Raw genomic sequence first — 15,472 nt, forward strand, 5'->3', positions numbered from 1 at the left:
ATAACAAATCTTTGCCTACACTATGTAGAATCATGAATTGAAAAGTAAAGAGAAGAGAACCTGAAGACAACAAAACATACTTGCCTTTCATCATAAAGGATGCACATAAATAGTACAAGCACTCTGGGCTTTGTCCTTTTCTCCTCGTACCGCCAGAGTTTGTGGATCCAGGCACCAGCTACAGTTGTGTTGTGTATGATATTATATATGTGTTTGTACACACACTCATGCACACACCAATGCATTTGTGAGTGTTTAGGAATGTAATTTATTATGAGGTTTCTTTGTGTATAGTGTTAGAAGTTGTTTTTATAATTTGTTAACGATGTACTTCCTTGTAAATTTTTAAGTATGTGCATCTGTTCTGTTTATATTTTGAAATGTGATTTGCACAGCTGTCTGCAGTGTTTAAAGTTATCTGCAATGTAAAAAGATATCTGACCGTTTTTCAAAAATGATTGTATTTATTTTTTTAACCTGTTTTTAACTTTCCTAGAATGTGAGTTGTAGGGGTTTCTTGAACTTTTTTTAACTCAACTGACGTTTTTTCCTTTAATATTTTTAGCATTTAATTTTTTGAAGCATATGTCTTTGTGCTGACAGTGTTATTCCCTGTTTCCATTCTAAGTGTGAGTCCCTTGCAGTATGGGTGATTGGCCATGAGTAGCGTGTGACTTACTCTAAGGCTTGTTTGGTGTAGAATTTAGTCCAACATACTCTTTTGTAAGTGAGTAACCTCCGTCTGTGAGCATTTAATAGATTACATTTTGTAAAGTAGTACTACAGTAGTGCTACTCTCTACTACGAGATCCTTTTCAGTAACCATTGCACAAATTCCTCTGACTTGGTCACTCCTATATTTCCTGTGTTGAGATATTCACCATTCCGCATATGTAGGTATACGTTTTGTTAGTAAACATTGAAGGGACCAGGGTGAGTGGCTGGAAAAAAAGGGTGGGATTTAAGGATTTTTCTGGAAGGTTTAGAGAGGGACCAACAAATACAAACACACACCCATGAGCCCAGCCAGAAAGGTCCCAAAACAGTATTAAATGTCCTCTAGCTCAGCCTTGGAGTAAGTCTAGCACCATGTATGGCCACTCACAGGCACTGCAATTAACTTCTGTAGAAATAATGGACTTATTGAGAAAGAATACATTATTTCAACTTTTATATTAAAAACATACCGAATTGCTTTTAATGTTAAAAAGTTAGATGACATTAAAAATGGTTTCCCACTTTTGCTAAGTCACCACAGTGAAAAGCCAGATATAGAGTCTGGTATTCATTAAAAAGGTGTCCAATGGCGCTCTACCTAAAATATGAAGTGCTTGTTCTGATATCTTATTGAGATTAACATTTTTCATATAATCACACATCAGAATATCATTCAGCACAGTTAACATAATGCCATATAGTGGATTAGGACCCTAACTAGTCAAAGTGTGACTCAAAGTCTGGGTAACTACTTCTACTGTGTCAGTAGTGAAACTGTCAAATGGATAGGGTAACCAAGAAGAAACATATCATCAAGTAACCAATCTTGAGTAAATGTTGCTACACTAGCAATCCTTCTCTACATCATCATATGCTAATTCTTTTTGATTATTCTGAATAACAATGTTACTTATACGGGGGGATCGAAAAGAGTTTAAAATAGGAACCACTATTCATTGTTGTGGGGCTTCTTAATATTTGACGCATGATAACCTTTTTAAGAAGGAAGGAGTGAAATGCTGGACTGGATTTATAGCAGTGCATCCAATTTCTTTCTGAAGGGTGTTATTACAAACCTGGCAGCCTCATGACCACAAGGTCTGTGGATGACGATCGGACCATCGCCAATGCAACGGTTCGACCACCATATTTTAACTGTGGAAGTCGGGCTGCAGTGAGACCAACAGCACCAACAGGATCAGAGATCCCAGTGGTCTGGCAGTTCTGGTGGTCCTAATCCTCCAGGGCAGCTCTGCAAGCAGTGCTGCCCTGGGGATTACGACCTCATTGTCCACCAGCGATTTCATGGCGGTATCTTCACCATGAAAAGGCTGGAAGAGAACCAGTGCAGGGGGTTCCCCTGGCCAGCACCCTTGCAATGTTCACTGTCTGCTTAGCAGCATTTGTTGGGGCCTCCATTTGTGAATATTGCAGTGTGTTGACTGGGATTACAGTATATATAGTGCAAAATAACAGGGCTGTATAGGAAATCAGAGTGCTAGCTACTTTGAGCTCCCTGCCAAACATGAGAAATCAGTTTCTCGGTGCCACATAATAGCATTAGATATGTTTTTTTTTTAGATGCACTGCCATGTCATTCATTTAGAACTGTAGATAATCTTAATAATGTCATAACTCAAACTTTCTTTTTTCAATATTCAGGTTATTTTCAAGCCTAAGTATCATCACCGAATTGACGCATCCAGCCAATATGAGATTTATGCAGTTCAGAGCGAAGGATTGCTACTCTCATGCCCTCTCAAAACTGGAAAAGGTAAGGATGAACTCTTGGATTTGGTGGCACACAAAACAATGCAGTTTTTTGATCACTGTGAATATTAATTAGTGTTTTAATTTTTTATTTTCTAAAGAAGCTAAATTTCTTAGTGCTGTTTTAGGTTCTCACTTTTGTAGGATTGCCATACCATCAAAGTATACAGGTAATGAATAGGCTATTCTGAGACCCACATAAAGTAAGATTTTGAAAACCTAACAAAATTCTTGAGATAAAATGCCAAATGAATTAAAAACATAATTTGTAACTGAACTTTCTGTGAGCAAAAGAATATTGCATGGATTATAAATAAACATACACCAAAAGTATGAAACACTAGTTATGTGAATCCAGAGTATTTATTAAGGGTAGGCAAAATGTGCACAATTTGCTTTTGCATATTTACTCAAAATGTCACAGAAATACCACAAAATTAAGTGTACTTACATGAAATACATCTCTGACACCTTGCATTAAAATGACACCACAGACACATTTCAGTCCAAAAATACCTCAAATGGCAATCGTTATTACGCAAGCGCATGGCCATTTTGTTTACTCCAGTCTGCTCCTGACTAGCTTTGCCTTGTGTCCCTCCTTCCACTTCATTCTGGTCTCCCTCTCCCCTTTTTCAATTTTGTTTTCCATTTTTTTGACCTTACGACTGCCCAATTGTTTAGTTTTCAGTTTTTACCTCCTGTGTCTGTCAAGCCTCACTTTTGATCTAGGGTTCCCTATTCCAACTTCCCCGGAATGGCTGAGGTAAGCAGCACGGTACAAGGAGGTAAACTCCACCACATTTTATAATTAGAGGACGTGACAGCATTGATTTTCTACAGGCAGTGCCACTTCCCCTCTTGCTGGCAGAATATGGCAGGCCTAGAAAGGGCAACAGCCTAGTGAAACACCAGCTACAGTGAGGGAGAGTGTGGTGCAGCATGCGCTGCAACACCAGGATCTTTCGCACCCAGAACTAGGTGATGCACCACTGGGCTGACATTGACAGAGAGAAGGACCTGCTCAACCTGCATTGCTTCGAGGTGGCGGGGCGAGGTAAGTGATGTTGTCAGAAAGTGTATATAAATTATATATCATATATTATTGATATAAAAACAAGACTTGTTTTGAGCGCGGCCGCATGGCAATTGCATATATGTATATATGTGTGTGTGTGTGTGTCTATATATGTGTGTGTGTGTATATATATATATATACACTCACATATATGTAAATAAACTAAATATGTAAATCATGCAAATATGCCCTCACATACATAAGTACACACACACACACACACACATATATAAATATGTAAATCATACAAACAGGCCCTCTTGTGTAAAACATACATTTATTTATGGGTGTGGCACCATGTTCACAGTAAATGGGGCTTAGTTCACAGCTGTAGCACATTGCTGCCAGGCATAAATAAATGTACTTTTTGCACCAGAGTGCCTGCGTCCACAGACTTTGTATCAAAGGATGTAATACGTAAAGATTTCTATGTAAACTTTGGGAGTGAATGTTTTCCTGAGAGTTGTAGAGCATAATTCCAGCGTAACAGAGAGGTTATAGGATAAGTAGATTGAGGGGGAGTGAAGTGGATGTCAAATGAGTCATACTGCTTGTATTCTGTTCCATGGTGAGGCAGGTGTGTTTAGAATGTTGTACAGGATTTAAGGAAGCTAATCTGATACCTAGGGCATTGGCATTTCTTCATGGCTTCTATGGCTCTGTAGCTTGCAAAGTCTCCAGCTCTATGAGATGAAGTACATGACGGGAGATTGACTTTGCTTATAGTTTTCAGAGTAATAAGATAGCAAAATGACAAGTGGAGGAGCAATAGCATGTGCATGAAACAATATGTAGGAAAATTAATTATTTTATTTTTAGGGTGGAGTTAAAGGGAGGCGGAGGAGTGTTAGACAATTGATTTGTTGCTTGTAAAATGCCCTTTTCACAGACTACTAATAAGGACTAATTAGTGCCCTCTTTTTCTTTTCTCCTTTCAAGACAACCAAAGATAAAAAGGGCAATTCAGACACCATGGCCCAGGAGGATTACAATGCTGCAGTCTCCATGTCAGCCACTCCTGCTGATGCTGGTGAGTCCCTTTTCTTACTTTAAACAAGTAGTATGTATTATGGCCTTCAATAGTTTTCATTTTTTGCAACTTCCCAATTACTTCTTTAGTGCACGAGTTAAGCCGGTGTACCTCTTTGTGCTTTCTTTTAAATTACTTCTGTTTTTGGACCTGACTTTCTCCTGTCTAAAGGTTTCTATTTCCCTTTTTTTACTATTTTTTGCTGCCAAACCCAGATACCAATCATTTCATAAATTACATAGCATCCTATGTTTCTATCCCAGTCTGTCTACCAGTGAAAGTAATTGGCAGAAGAAAAGGTGCATTGCCCATTGCCTACTCATTTCAACCACCTTCTCAGCAAATCCCACATTTCTTCTATAGTTTCTGCCTGTGTCTACTTTTGATGGCTTCCATTACTGTTTCATCATTTACCTTCCACTAACTATGTGTCTAAGCTTACTATATGATATGACCAACCCTGTCCTTAGCCAAACCTAAAGTAACCCAAGTCCTGACCTTTTATTAGAGCTTTCTTTGCCCAACATTTGCTCTGCCCATAGTACAGGAATATAGTAGCTGTTGTCCATTTAATGAATTTAGGTGGGAGGGTGTAGTGTGGGATGTAATCTGGACTCAGGAGGGAATAGCATAAGGGTAGGGAGATTGGAGTTTTATTCCATGTCATTAGTTCTCCCAAAAACATGCTACCCTGCTTGGTTGGCTACATTATGCGCTCTGATTGAGCTTCAAAAATGCTCCCGCCTACTGGGAGAAGACTTGAGATCTGCAGTGATGTGGGCAGGGAAACAGAACTAAATATTGCTCCAGTTTAGAGGAAGCAGCATTATTGACAGCATTATTAGCTGCTACCTCTGGGTTGGACCAATGATGACTCCCGCTGGATGCAGGGAGCTGGCTGGGGCTGAGGGACCCCTGGGGCTCCCCCTCACAGCTCCCAACGAGAATATGGTGGATGCCCTGGTTGGGCATAAGGGCACTCATCTTTTGTTGAGCTGGGCCCCAGAGGATGGACTCCCTTGGGCAAAAATGTGCCAGGGGGTGGGGTCTGCATGCACCCCTCCTTCTTTAAAATGCATCCAGGGCCCTGAGAATGAGGTCCCTGGAGCCCAAATCTGCCCCAGGAGGAGCCAGCGTGCCACCTCCCCCTTGACTGTACTGCCAGTCCCAGGGATAGGGTCCCTGGGGCCAAAATCTCTTGTCATTGGAGAAGTCATCAGTGATGTCATAAATGCTGTTATAGAACATATCATTAATGATGTCATATGTGAGGTCATAAGCAGTGCATGGGGGGCGCAATGGTGAACTTTGTGTTTTTTGTTCAAAACGTTAATGTTGACAATCACAAATTCACCTAATTATAATGTTACCTTAACCTTTAGTGTTTTCAGTGAATATATTTATTTTACCCTTTTCTGGTGGTGGTCGTCTCTGGGTAGTTATAGTTAGGTCAGCTGTTCCATGTGAAAGGCATTTTTTGTGTTGCTAATAACTTTTACCCTGTTTGACGAATCTCTGCAAAGGTTTTCCAAAAGGTGCTAGATTTGGCCAGTTTGTGATTGGAAGGTTTCGGGGTGATCCATCAAGCGGGGCTGAGTAAAAAGGAGGGTTTAAAAAAACACAAAATCTCAATGGATTTTCCATCAACTTCTTTAAGAAGGGCTATTTATTCACTGAAAAAACAAAGGTTAAATGTATATCGCAGTTAGGTGAAAATGAGTGACTTCATATGCAAGGGCGAAAGAAGTGAATGGCAATAGTGGAAGTGTGTAAATTCAGGGCACAAGTTATAATCACTTGAGATAACTCTAACTGGTGAATATCGGTAGTTTTGTTAGTTTCAAATGGTATGTTTTAAGTGACATCCCTCTAACGTTTTTTTTGGGGTGAATTTGTAAGATGTTTTTAAATGTAAAGTTAGATGGTCTTACAATTCTTAACTATAGCATCACTTTAACCTCTGTTTTTTTTCAGTGAATTTTTAGGGCTTATTATTTTTTTAAGGTAAAGTAAGATGTCCATCACAATGCACGTTGGGGAAGTAGGGCACAGGGCCTGGCCTGTCATTATCCATTGAGCTGCCCCCACCAAGCTTGCTGTCCCTGCTCCTTGCTCTCCATTGTCAATGTTTATGCCCCTGCCTCCTCATTCCAGCACTTTGTGGCTGTTGTTCTGCCACTGACCTTCCAACCTTCCCTGCCTTCCATGGTTCTTTGGCGTGGCCCTCTCCCCTCTCTCCTGCCCACCATGTTCCATTCTACTGCAACTGCCCCTCCTGTCTGCCCTGTATGGTCAACTTACTGCTCTTGCCTCCTTCCACTGCCCTCTGTTTCCCGTGTGCTTGGCCCTGTCCCCATCCTATTGCTTTCCATGGTCCATTGGGTTACACTGCCCTCCTGCATGCCATATGTGCTGTAATGTGCTCATGCAACCCCTGGCACCTGCCCTGTAAGGTCAGTTTGGTGCCCCTGCTACCTCCCTCCTGTTCTCTATTGTCCAAATCGATGTCCCAACCACATTCCTAATGGCCTCCCTGGTCCGTTGTGAAATGCCAACATTTTGAACTTGGCAAAAGTAAGATTTTGAAAAAAACTAATCAGGGAAATCGATTTTCTCCATTGACTTAAATTGAAAAAAGAAGAGATTTTAGGCTAGAGGTAGCAAAAACAACGTTTTTTTGTGCTTAAAAAACATCAGGAGTCTCCTGCCTCAATCAGGTCTGTTGGTATCTATGGTGGTATTGCCACTGCTTCTCTCTCCAACCCCTAATTGTCTATATTGTTGCCACAGCCTGTCTTGCCTGTCTTGCATGGGTTATTTGTTGTCCCTGCCCCACTTTCCCCTGCCCTTCATCATCCATTGTGCTGCCACTGCCCATTCTTCCTGCCCAGTGTGGTCAACATGCTGCCTCTGCCCCTTCCTCCCTGCAGTCAATTGCCTGAGTCTATGTTGCTAACCTTTGCCTCTTGGTAGTGTTCTAATGAACAACAAGATCACTAACATTTTGTATTTATTACAAAAGTGTGTCACACCTGAAGTCATTTTTCTGGAATAAAAACAATAAAACCTAAAGTATTTCCTTTACAAATGATAAAAATGAGGGAATCTTTTTCCCGTAGAAATTATGGTGAGAGCGCTAAAAACCAAAATGAAGACACATTTTCTGAGTTCTCAAATAGCGACAGATCACTTTTAAATTATTTTCTATTTTTAGTTTTTTTTTTATCAAGTTGATCACTTGATTATTTGTTGCACTTAGGTGAGAAGATGTGGTGTTATGGACAGATCTGCCGAATTTGAAACTGGGGAGCCAAGTTCAAGTTTCAACATCAGCTCAATATTCTGTGAATCTGGACACATCACTTAGGGCCTGATTTAGACTCGGCAGATTGGTTATTCCATCACAACATTGATGGATATCCTGTCCACCAAAATCTAAATCCCACTATATTCTATGGGAGTAACCTGTCTACTGAAATCTAAATCTTAATTTCCTCATGCCTAAAACCAAAATGAATGTGTCCTTGTGTAATGTAACAGATACTCATTTAAACACTCCAATAACTTCAGGTCATGTATACACTATAGAAAACCGCAAAAAAGTAAGGGGGTCATTCCAACCCTGGCGGACGGTGTTAAAGGTGCGGTAATACCGCAAACAGGGCGGCAGACAAAAAAAGGGAATCATGACCCTGGCGGAAACCGCCAACAAAGATAGCCACTTTAACACACCGCCCGCCACGGCGGTACAGACAAGCAGCGCAGCGGTCACCACCAACAGACAGGCGGGAGACAATGTACAGCCCATAGTATCACAGCCTCCCAATCCGCCACCTTTTCCGGGGCGGATTCACCGTGGATAAAAACATGGCGGAAACAGTTACTGCAATGGGAAAACGTTCACCTGAACACATCCCACGAGGAAGGAGGACTCAATGGAGCCGGAATTACAAATCCTACCGGCCCTTGTATTCCTACTCATCTACGAAGAGCAACGCCGGCGCCGGCGAAGACAACAGTGAGTACTGCACCTACGACATAGGGAAGGAGGAAGGCAAAAGTGAGGGGTATACACACGAAACACCCCCACCCTCGCATATTACAACACACACACCAATGCATTCACAAAAATCATGGTAACAACCCACAACCCCCCCCCGGAAGAATGCAAAGACAAAACGAAATCTGTTCAAACATTGTAATGTATCAATATACATGTCACAAAAATATACAGATATATTATAAAATCATTCAAAAGTATATACATTACGAGAAGTAGTGCAGATATGCACATATCAATGTCCGTGCACCACTAGTCCAAAAATGCATGGGCGAGGCCCACAAAAGATACCTGTCCACAATCGGAGAGAACACTGCCGGGGCATCAGATAGAAATACTACAGGCACCTCAGGGGGAAGGGAAAGGGGGGCACCTCGCCCGGATGAGTGCAAAGCCACATCCACGACAGGGCTCCATGCCCATTGATGTATGCTGGGGAGTGCAAAGCCACAGTCTCTCAAGTCTCTACAGTGGGTGGTTTGCCCACTGTACCATCCTGGGGAGTGCGAAGCCACAGTCTCTCAAGTCTCTGCAGTGGATGGTTTGCCCACTGTACTATCAAGGGAGTGCAAAGCCACAGTCTCTCAAGTCTCTACAGTGGGTGGGTTTCCCACTGTACCATCCTGGGGAGTGCAAAGCCACAGTTTCGCAAGTAGATAACAGCCTCCACTGGCTCTGGAGGGGGACTGGTGCCCAGACTGGATTAGTCTCCCCGTGAAAGTTCCTGTCCCGTCACTGTCCCAGCTGCACATGGGATAACGATGCTTGATTGGGCGGCCTTTTCATTCTTCCCCGGTGAATGCCCTGTTCAGTGGTGCTTTGCCATGACGGTTCTGGACTGCTCAGCGGTGCTTTGCCATGGCGGTTCTGGACTGTTCAGCGGTGCTTTGCCATGGCGGTTCTGGACTGTTCAGCGGTGCTTTGCCATGGCGGTTCTGGACTGTTCAGCGGTGCTTTGCCATGGTGGTTCTGGACTGTTCAGTGGTGCTTTGCCATGGCGGTTCTGGACTGGGCATTGGTGTGTGGCATGACGTTCCCTGGACTGGGCATTGGTGTGTGGCAGCCGGGGCCCTCCTGGGCACTGACTCCGGCGGTGGCGGTGGTCTCCTGACCAGTGACGATACTTGGGCCCTCCTGGGCACTGACTCCGGCGGTGGCGGTGATCTCCTGACCAGTGACGATACTTGGGCCCTCCTGAGCAATGACTCCGGCGGTGGTCTCCGGACCAGTGACGATACTTGGGCCCTCCTGGGCAATGACTCCGGCGGTGGTCTCCTGACCAGTGACGATACTTGGGCCCTCCTGGGCACTGACTCCAGCGGTGGCGGTGGTCTCCTGACCAGTGACGATACTTGGTCCCTCCTGGGCAATGACTCCGGCGGTGGTCTCCGGACCAGTGACGATACTTGGGCCCTCCTGGGCAATGACTCCGGCGGTGGCGGTGGTCTCCTGACCAGTGACGATACTTGGGCCTTCCTGGGCAATGACTCTGGCGGTGGTCTCCTGACCAGTGACGATACTTGGGCCCTCCTGGGCAATGCCTCTGGCGGTGGTCTCCGGACCAGTGACGACGGTGCTGGCGGTGGCGTCCCGACCGCCGGGAAGGATGCCGCCCTTCTCCGCCGTGATGCTCACACCAGACTGCGCAGACTTCCTCTGGCACTTCCCCACCTTTGGAGGCGTCACAGCTGACTCTGCAATCCCCCTGGGACCCCTGTGAGTTGTTTTGCCTCCAGGAGTCTTCACAGGGTCCCGTCGGCCACTTTCCAATTTCAGAGCCTTTACAGGGGGTGGGCTGCCAGTGCCTTGGTTCCGGGTCACACTGCCTGCCCTGGTGGCCGGTGCACTCCACACACCTTGAACAGGCACCACTGGTATTGGAGGCTTTTTGGCTTAGGCGCTATGACGGGACTGATGAATTGGAGGGGGGGTGGGGGCAAAAAGGTCAACTTTACAGAGGGACAGTTTCTGACGAACACTGGGATGGGTAGTTGGAGGGGGTCTGGGAGTGTAGGAAGAGGAGGTGGTTGTAGGAGGTGTCACTTTAGGTGTTTTGGGTGCAGGTGCAGGTACTGGAGGCTGTCGTGAGGTGGATGGATGTTGGGTGTGTGGGTGCCCACGTTTGTGTACTTTGGGAGGGGGCGTCACAGACACACTGGGAGAGGACACAGGGGATGTGTAAATGGGAGTGGAGGTGGTGATTGCAGGTGAGCGGGTTGTGGTGCTGGGTGTTCTGGTGCGACTCCTGGTGCCTGTAGATGTACTGCATGCAGGTGAGAGTGTAAACGACACTGGGAGGAAGACGACGAGGAGGGGGACAGAGTGGAGGCAGTGGATGTTGCTGTGTCTGCATGTGGGTGATGCTTGTGTGTGTGCCTGTGGGTTGTGTGGTGCCTATGTTTACCTGAGCTTCCCTTGTGTGTTGACTTGTTTGCATGCTGGTCTCTAGGTGTGCTTGGGATGGGGTGGGGTACAGGGGATTGGGTCTTCGTGGAGGAGGTTGGAGGGGGGAGGCTAGACACAGGGACAATGGCTGCCATCAGTGCTGAGGCCAGAGATTGCAGGGTTCGCTGAAGGACAGCCTGACCAGAATGAATGCCCTCCAGGAATGCATTACCGTGTTGCAACTCCCTTTCTACACCCTGGATGGCATTCACAATGGTAGACTGCCCAACATTGAGTGACCTGAGGAGGTCAATGGCCTCCTCACTGAGGGCAGCAGGGGTGACTGGGGCAGGGCCTGAGGTGCCTGGGGCGAAGGTGATGCCCACCCTCCTGGGTGAGCGGGCACGGGACGAACGCTGAGGGGCTGCTGGGAGGGCAGTGCTGGTAGGGGGGGTGGCGACTGTACCTGTAGAAGTGGGGCGCACAGATGGTGCCGCCACCACAAGGGAGCTCCCATCGGCGGACGAGTCCGTGTCGCTGCTTGGTGATCCGGTGGCCGACGTGAAGCTCCCCTCGCCCTCCGTCCCACTGGTGCATTCTGAGTCCGTGGTGTGGCTCTCCATGGCCATGTGGGATGCAGCTCCCTCGTGCTCCGGTGCCACTGTACCTCTGCCTGATGATGCTGATGCACAAAAGAACAGGGAGAGCACAAAAAGGGGGGGGGGGAGACAGAAGAGAGACAGGTTGAGTGCATGGCATACCGCTACCGTTGGCGGACAATACAGACACAGCAGCCCCCTGCACTACGCCGTGCTCCTGGCCTCTGCAGATGCAATTTCTGGGATCTGGCCTACATGGCTATGGTGGACATCTGCACACATGGATGCCACAGGGGCATCTATACCTGTACTTGGCACTCTACTGCAGTGGGGTAGAGTGCCACATGGCCTGCATTACGGAGGGGCCTAGTCTACGTATTTCTGCCTGGCCTAGGTACACCCACAGGCCTCCTCCCCCACCAAGACCCCTCCACTGCGCGCAAAGTCCACAGAATGAGAGACTACTCACCCCCTGGTGTCTGCTGTGAGGCCCTCAAGTGCCCATCCAACTCAGGGTAGGCCACCGCCAGGATCCTGAACATCAGGGGGGTCATGGGGCGACGGGCACCCTTCCCACGTTGGGAGGCCATCCCCAGCTGAGCCTCCGCCGTCTTCTTGCTCCAGCGGCGAATGTCCTCCCATCTTTTACGGCAGTGGGTGCCCCGTCTCTGGTGGACCCCCAGAGTCCGGACGTCCTTGGCGATGGCACGCCAAATGTCCTTCTTCTGGTGGGCGCTGACCTACATGACATGCACAAGGGAAGAAGCGAAGTCATTAACAACTGCACCGTCGATGTGAGTGGCCCCCCTCCCTACCCTAGCCATGTGGCCCAATCATTCACATGCATTCATGGTCCCTGAACTCTGCCCCCTTCCCTCTTTCAATCAGCCGTCTCCACCCAGGCCTAGCCCATACAACGTGTTCCCTGTGTACTAACCTGTTGGTCTGGAGGACCGTAGAGTAGAGTGTACTAGGGGAGGACCCCGTCTACCAGTTTCTCCAACTCCTGAGCAGTGAAGGCAGGGGCCCTTTCCCCAGACGCAGCAGCCATTGTCTCTTCCAGACCGAGGTCACAGCAGCACTTGCAGTGTTGGTCCTCTCCTGTCGAAGATCAGGTATCTAGTGATTGAACAGATAAAAAATGGCGGTGACGTCCGCGGCGGTGACGTCCGTGGTGGTGCGTATCATCACAGCCAGCGCACCTGTTCATTAGCTCCTGGGACCCATAGGGTCCAATGTTAACCAATGCAGCATTGCGCCGCGGTCTACGACCGCCTACCGCGACGGTGTGCAACGCCAATGCAGTTACCCCACAATCCCATTGTCCCAGTTTAGAGGTTAGGCAGCCTCCATTTCAGAGGCCCACATTACTTCATTTACTTCTGCGTCACACATAGCTAGGCCTACACTCAACACACATACAGGAAGGGTTTTGTGTTTGGTGTCGTCTTCTGTGTAACTGTGGGTACATACCTGGAAAAAAATTGACTTGATCGTCGCTGTTGTCCTTCCTAGGCGCTGTCAGCTTGGACATTTGAGAAGATGGCGGAATCCTCCGGTGTACCGACCGCTGGTGGACCTGTTGACAATGGAGGAGCGACATTTAATCGTCACCTACAGGTTTGACCGTGCCACAATCCAGGAACTATGTACCCAGTTGGAGCCAGACCTGATGTCACCAATCCGCCATCCCACTGGAATCCCCCCTGACGTGCAGGTGCTGTCAGTGCTCCATTTCCTTGCAAGTTGGGTCTTTTCAGGCAAAAGTGGCCATGGCATCAGGGATGTCCCAGCCTATGTTTTCCAACGTGCTGTCCAGAGTGTTGTCTGCCCTGCTGAAACACGTAAGGAGATACATCATTTTCCCTGAGGTGGAAGATTTGGCTACAGTGAAAGGTGACTTCTATGCCCTTGGACATATCCCCAACATAATAGGTGCTATTGATGGGACCCATGTAGCTCTGGTCCCCCCCCACAGGAGTGAACAGGTGTACAGGAACCAGAAGAGTTATCATTTGATGAATGTACAGATGGTATGTTTGGCAGACCAGTACATCTCCCAGGTTAATGCTATGTTCCCTGGCTCAGTGCATGACGCCTACATCCTGCGGAATAGCAGCATCCCTGATATGATGGGTCAACTCCAGAGGCACCGTGTGTGGCTATTAGGGGACTCTGGTTACCCCAGCCTATCCTGGCTATTGACCCCAGTGAGGAATCCCAGGACCAGGGCAATGAGGCCCATGGGCGGACTAGGAGGGTGATCGAATGCACCTTCGGCCTCCTTAAGGCCAGGTTTAGGTGCCTCCATATGACAGGTGGTTCCCTATTCTACTCACCGAAGAAGGTGTGCCAGATCATCATCGCCTGCTCAATGCTTCACAATCTTGCTTTGCGACACCAGGTGCCTTTTCTGCAGGAGGATGGTCGAGATGACGGTGTTGTGGCAGCTGTGGAGCCTGTGGACAGTGATGAGGAGGAAGCTGAGGAAGAAGACAACGACAACAGGGAGTCAGTCATACAGCAATATTTCCAGTGACACACAGGTGAGAACATTTTCATTTTTACCATTACATTCACTGTCACACGACTTACTCTATTCTGTGTGTAATTTCATGGGATTATTTCTTTCCATTACGGTTTCACAGGTGTGGTTACCAACGTGTGTCATCTGCATGCATCCTTCAAGGACTTGTGATGTGTGACATTGGTATGTTGCCTTTACAACTAAAAACGCATTTTGACACTGTCATTGATAATACATTTTACCAAATCATAGACTGACTCCAGATTGTTTTGTGGTTCAAGGGTGTTTATTTAAGTGCTCAAAAATGGAGGGGGGTTGTAAAATGGTGATGGGTAATGGCGGAGGAATGTCCATGGCAGAGTCCAGTCTATTAGTCTCACAGGTGCACTGCCCATATGGGCCCATATGGGCATAGGAAGTGGAGCTGGGGCAGTTTAAGTATGGACAGGGTAAAAAAGTGGGACAGTGGGGGGACAATCAGGGTGGTCTCATTTCCTGGCGGGGTCTTGCCATCTTGCTCTGTCCTGTTCCTGGATCTCAGGGACCGCTTGCGTTGTGGTTGTCCGTCTGCAGGGGTGGGGTGCTGGTGTGGTGGTCCTGTGGTGGGGCGTCCTGTCCACTAGCGCCGGCAGAGGTGGTGGGCAGTTCACCGTCCATGCTAGTGTCAGGGGCCCCTTGGAGTGCCACGGTGTTCCTCATGGTCTGCTGTATGTCCTTCAGCACCCCTACGATGGTGCCCAAGGCGGAGCTGATGGTCCTGAGCTCCTCCCTGAACCCCAAATACTGTTCCTCCTGCAGGCGCTGGGTCTCCTGAAACTGGTCCAGGACCGTGGCCATCGTCTCCTGGGAGTGGTGGTATGCTCCCATGATGGAGGAGAGGGCCTCGTGGAGAGTGGGTTCCCTTGGCCTGTCTGCCCCCTGTCACACAGCAGCCCTCCCAGTTCCCCTGTGTTCCTGTGCCTCCGTGCCCTGGACTGTGTGCCCACTACCACTGCCCCCAGGACCCTGTTGTTGTTGGGGTGGTGGGTTATCCTGGGTTCCCTGTAGTGGTGGACACAAAGCTGATTGACCTGTCCTGGGTACGGAGGTTTGGGCCCGCTGGGTGGGTGCTGTACTGATGTTACCAGAGGGTGGAAGGTCAGTGTTGGGCTGTGCCTGTGCAAGGGGAACCGACTGTCCCGAGGCCCACGATGGTCCGGGCTGGTCATCAGGCTCCAGTAGGGCAGAGCTGCTATCGTCACTGTGGGCCTCTTCTGTGGGTGGAGTGGAGATGTCTGGACCCTCCGGTGTGGTGACGGTCCTTCGT

General features: G+C 47.7%; 1 protein-coding gene across 2 annotated transcripts in view; it reads left to right on the forward strand.

The window, feature by feature from the left end:
* KCNT2 (potassium sodium-activated channel subfamily T member 2) overlaps positions 1-15,472 on the forward strand; it is a 2,196,588-nt gene that overhangs the window by 2,064,640 nt on the left and 116,476 nt on the right. For both annotated transcript variants that reach the window (XM_069233351.1, XM_069233350.1), the window contains one exon: positions 2,380-2,491. In XM_069233351.1, coding sequence (XP_069089452.1) covers positions 2,380-2,491 — 112 coding nt within the window. The remainder of the gene's footprint in view (positions 1-2,379; positions 2,492-15,472) is intronic.

Source organism: Pleurodeles waltl, chromosome 4_2 (genome assembly GCF_031143425.1).
Source record: "Pleurodeles waltl isolate 20211129_DDA chromosome 4_2, aPleWal1.hap1.20221129, whole genome shotgun sequence".
In the NCBI taxonomy this organism is placed as follows: domain Eukaryota; kingdom Metazoa; phylum Chordata; class Amphibia; order Caudata; family Salamandridae; genus Pleurodeles; species Pleurodeles waltl.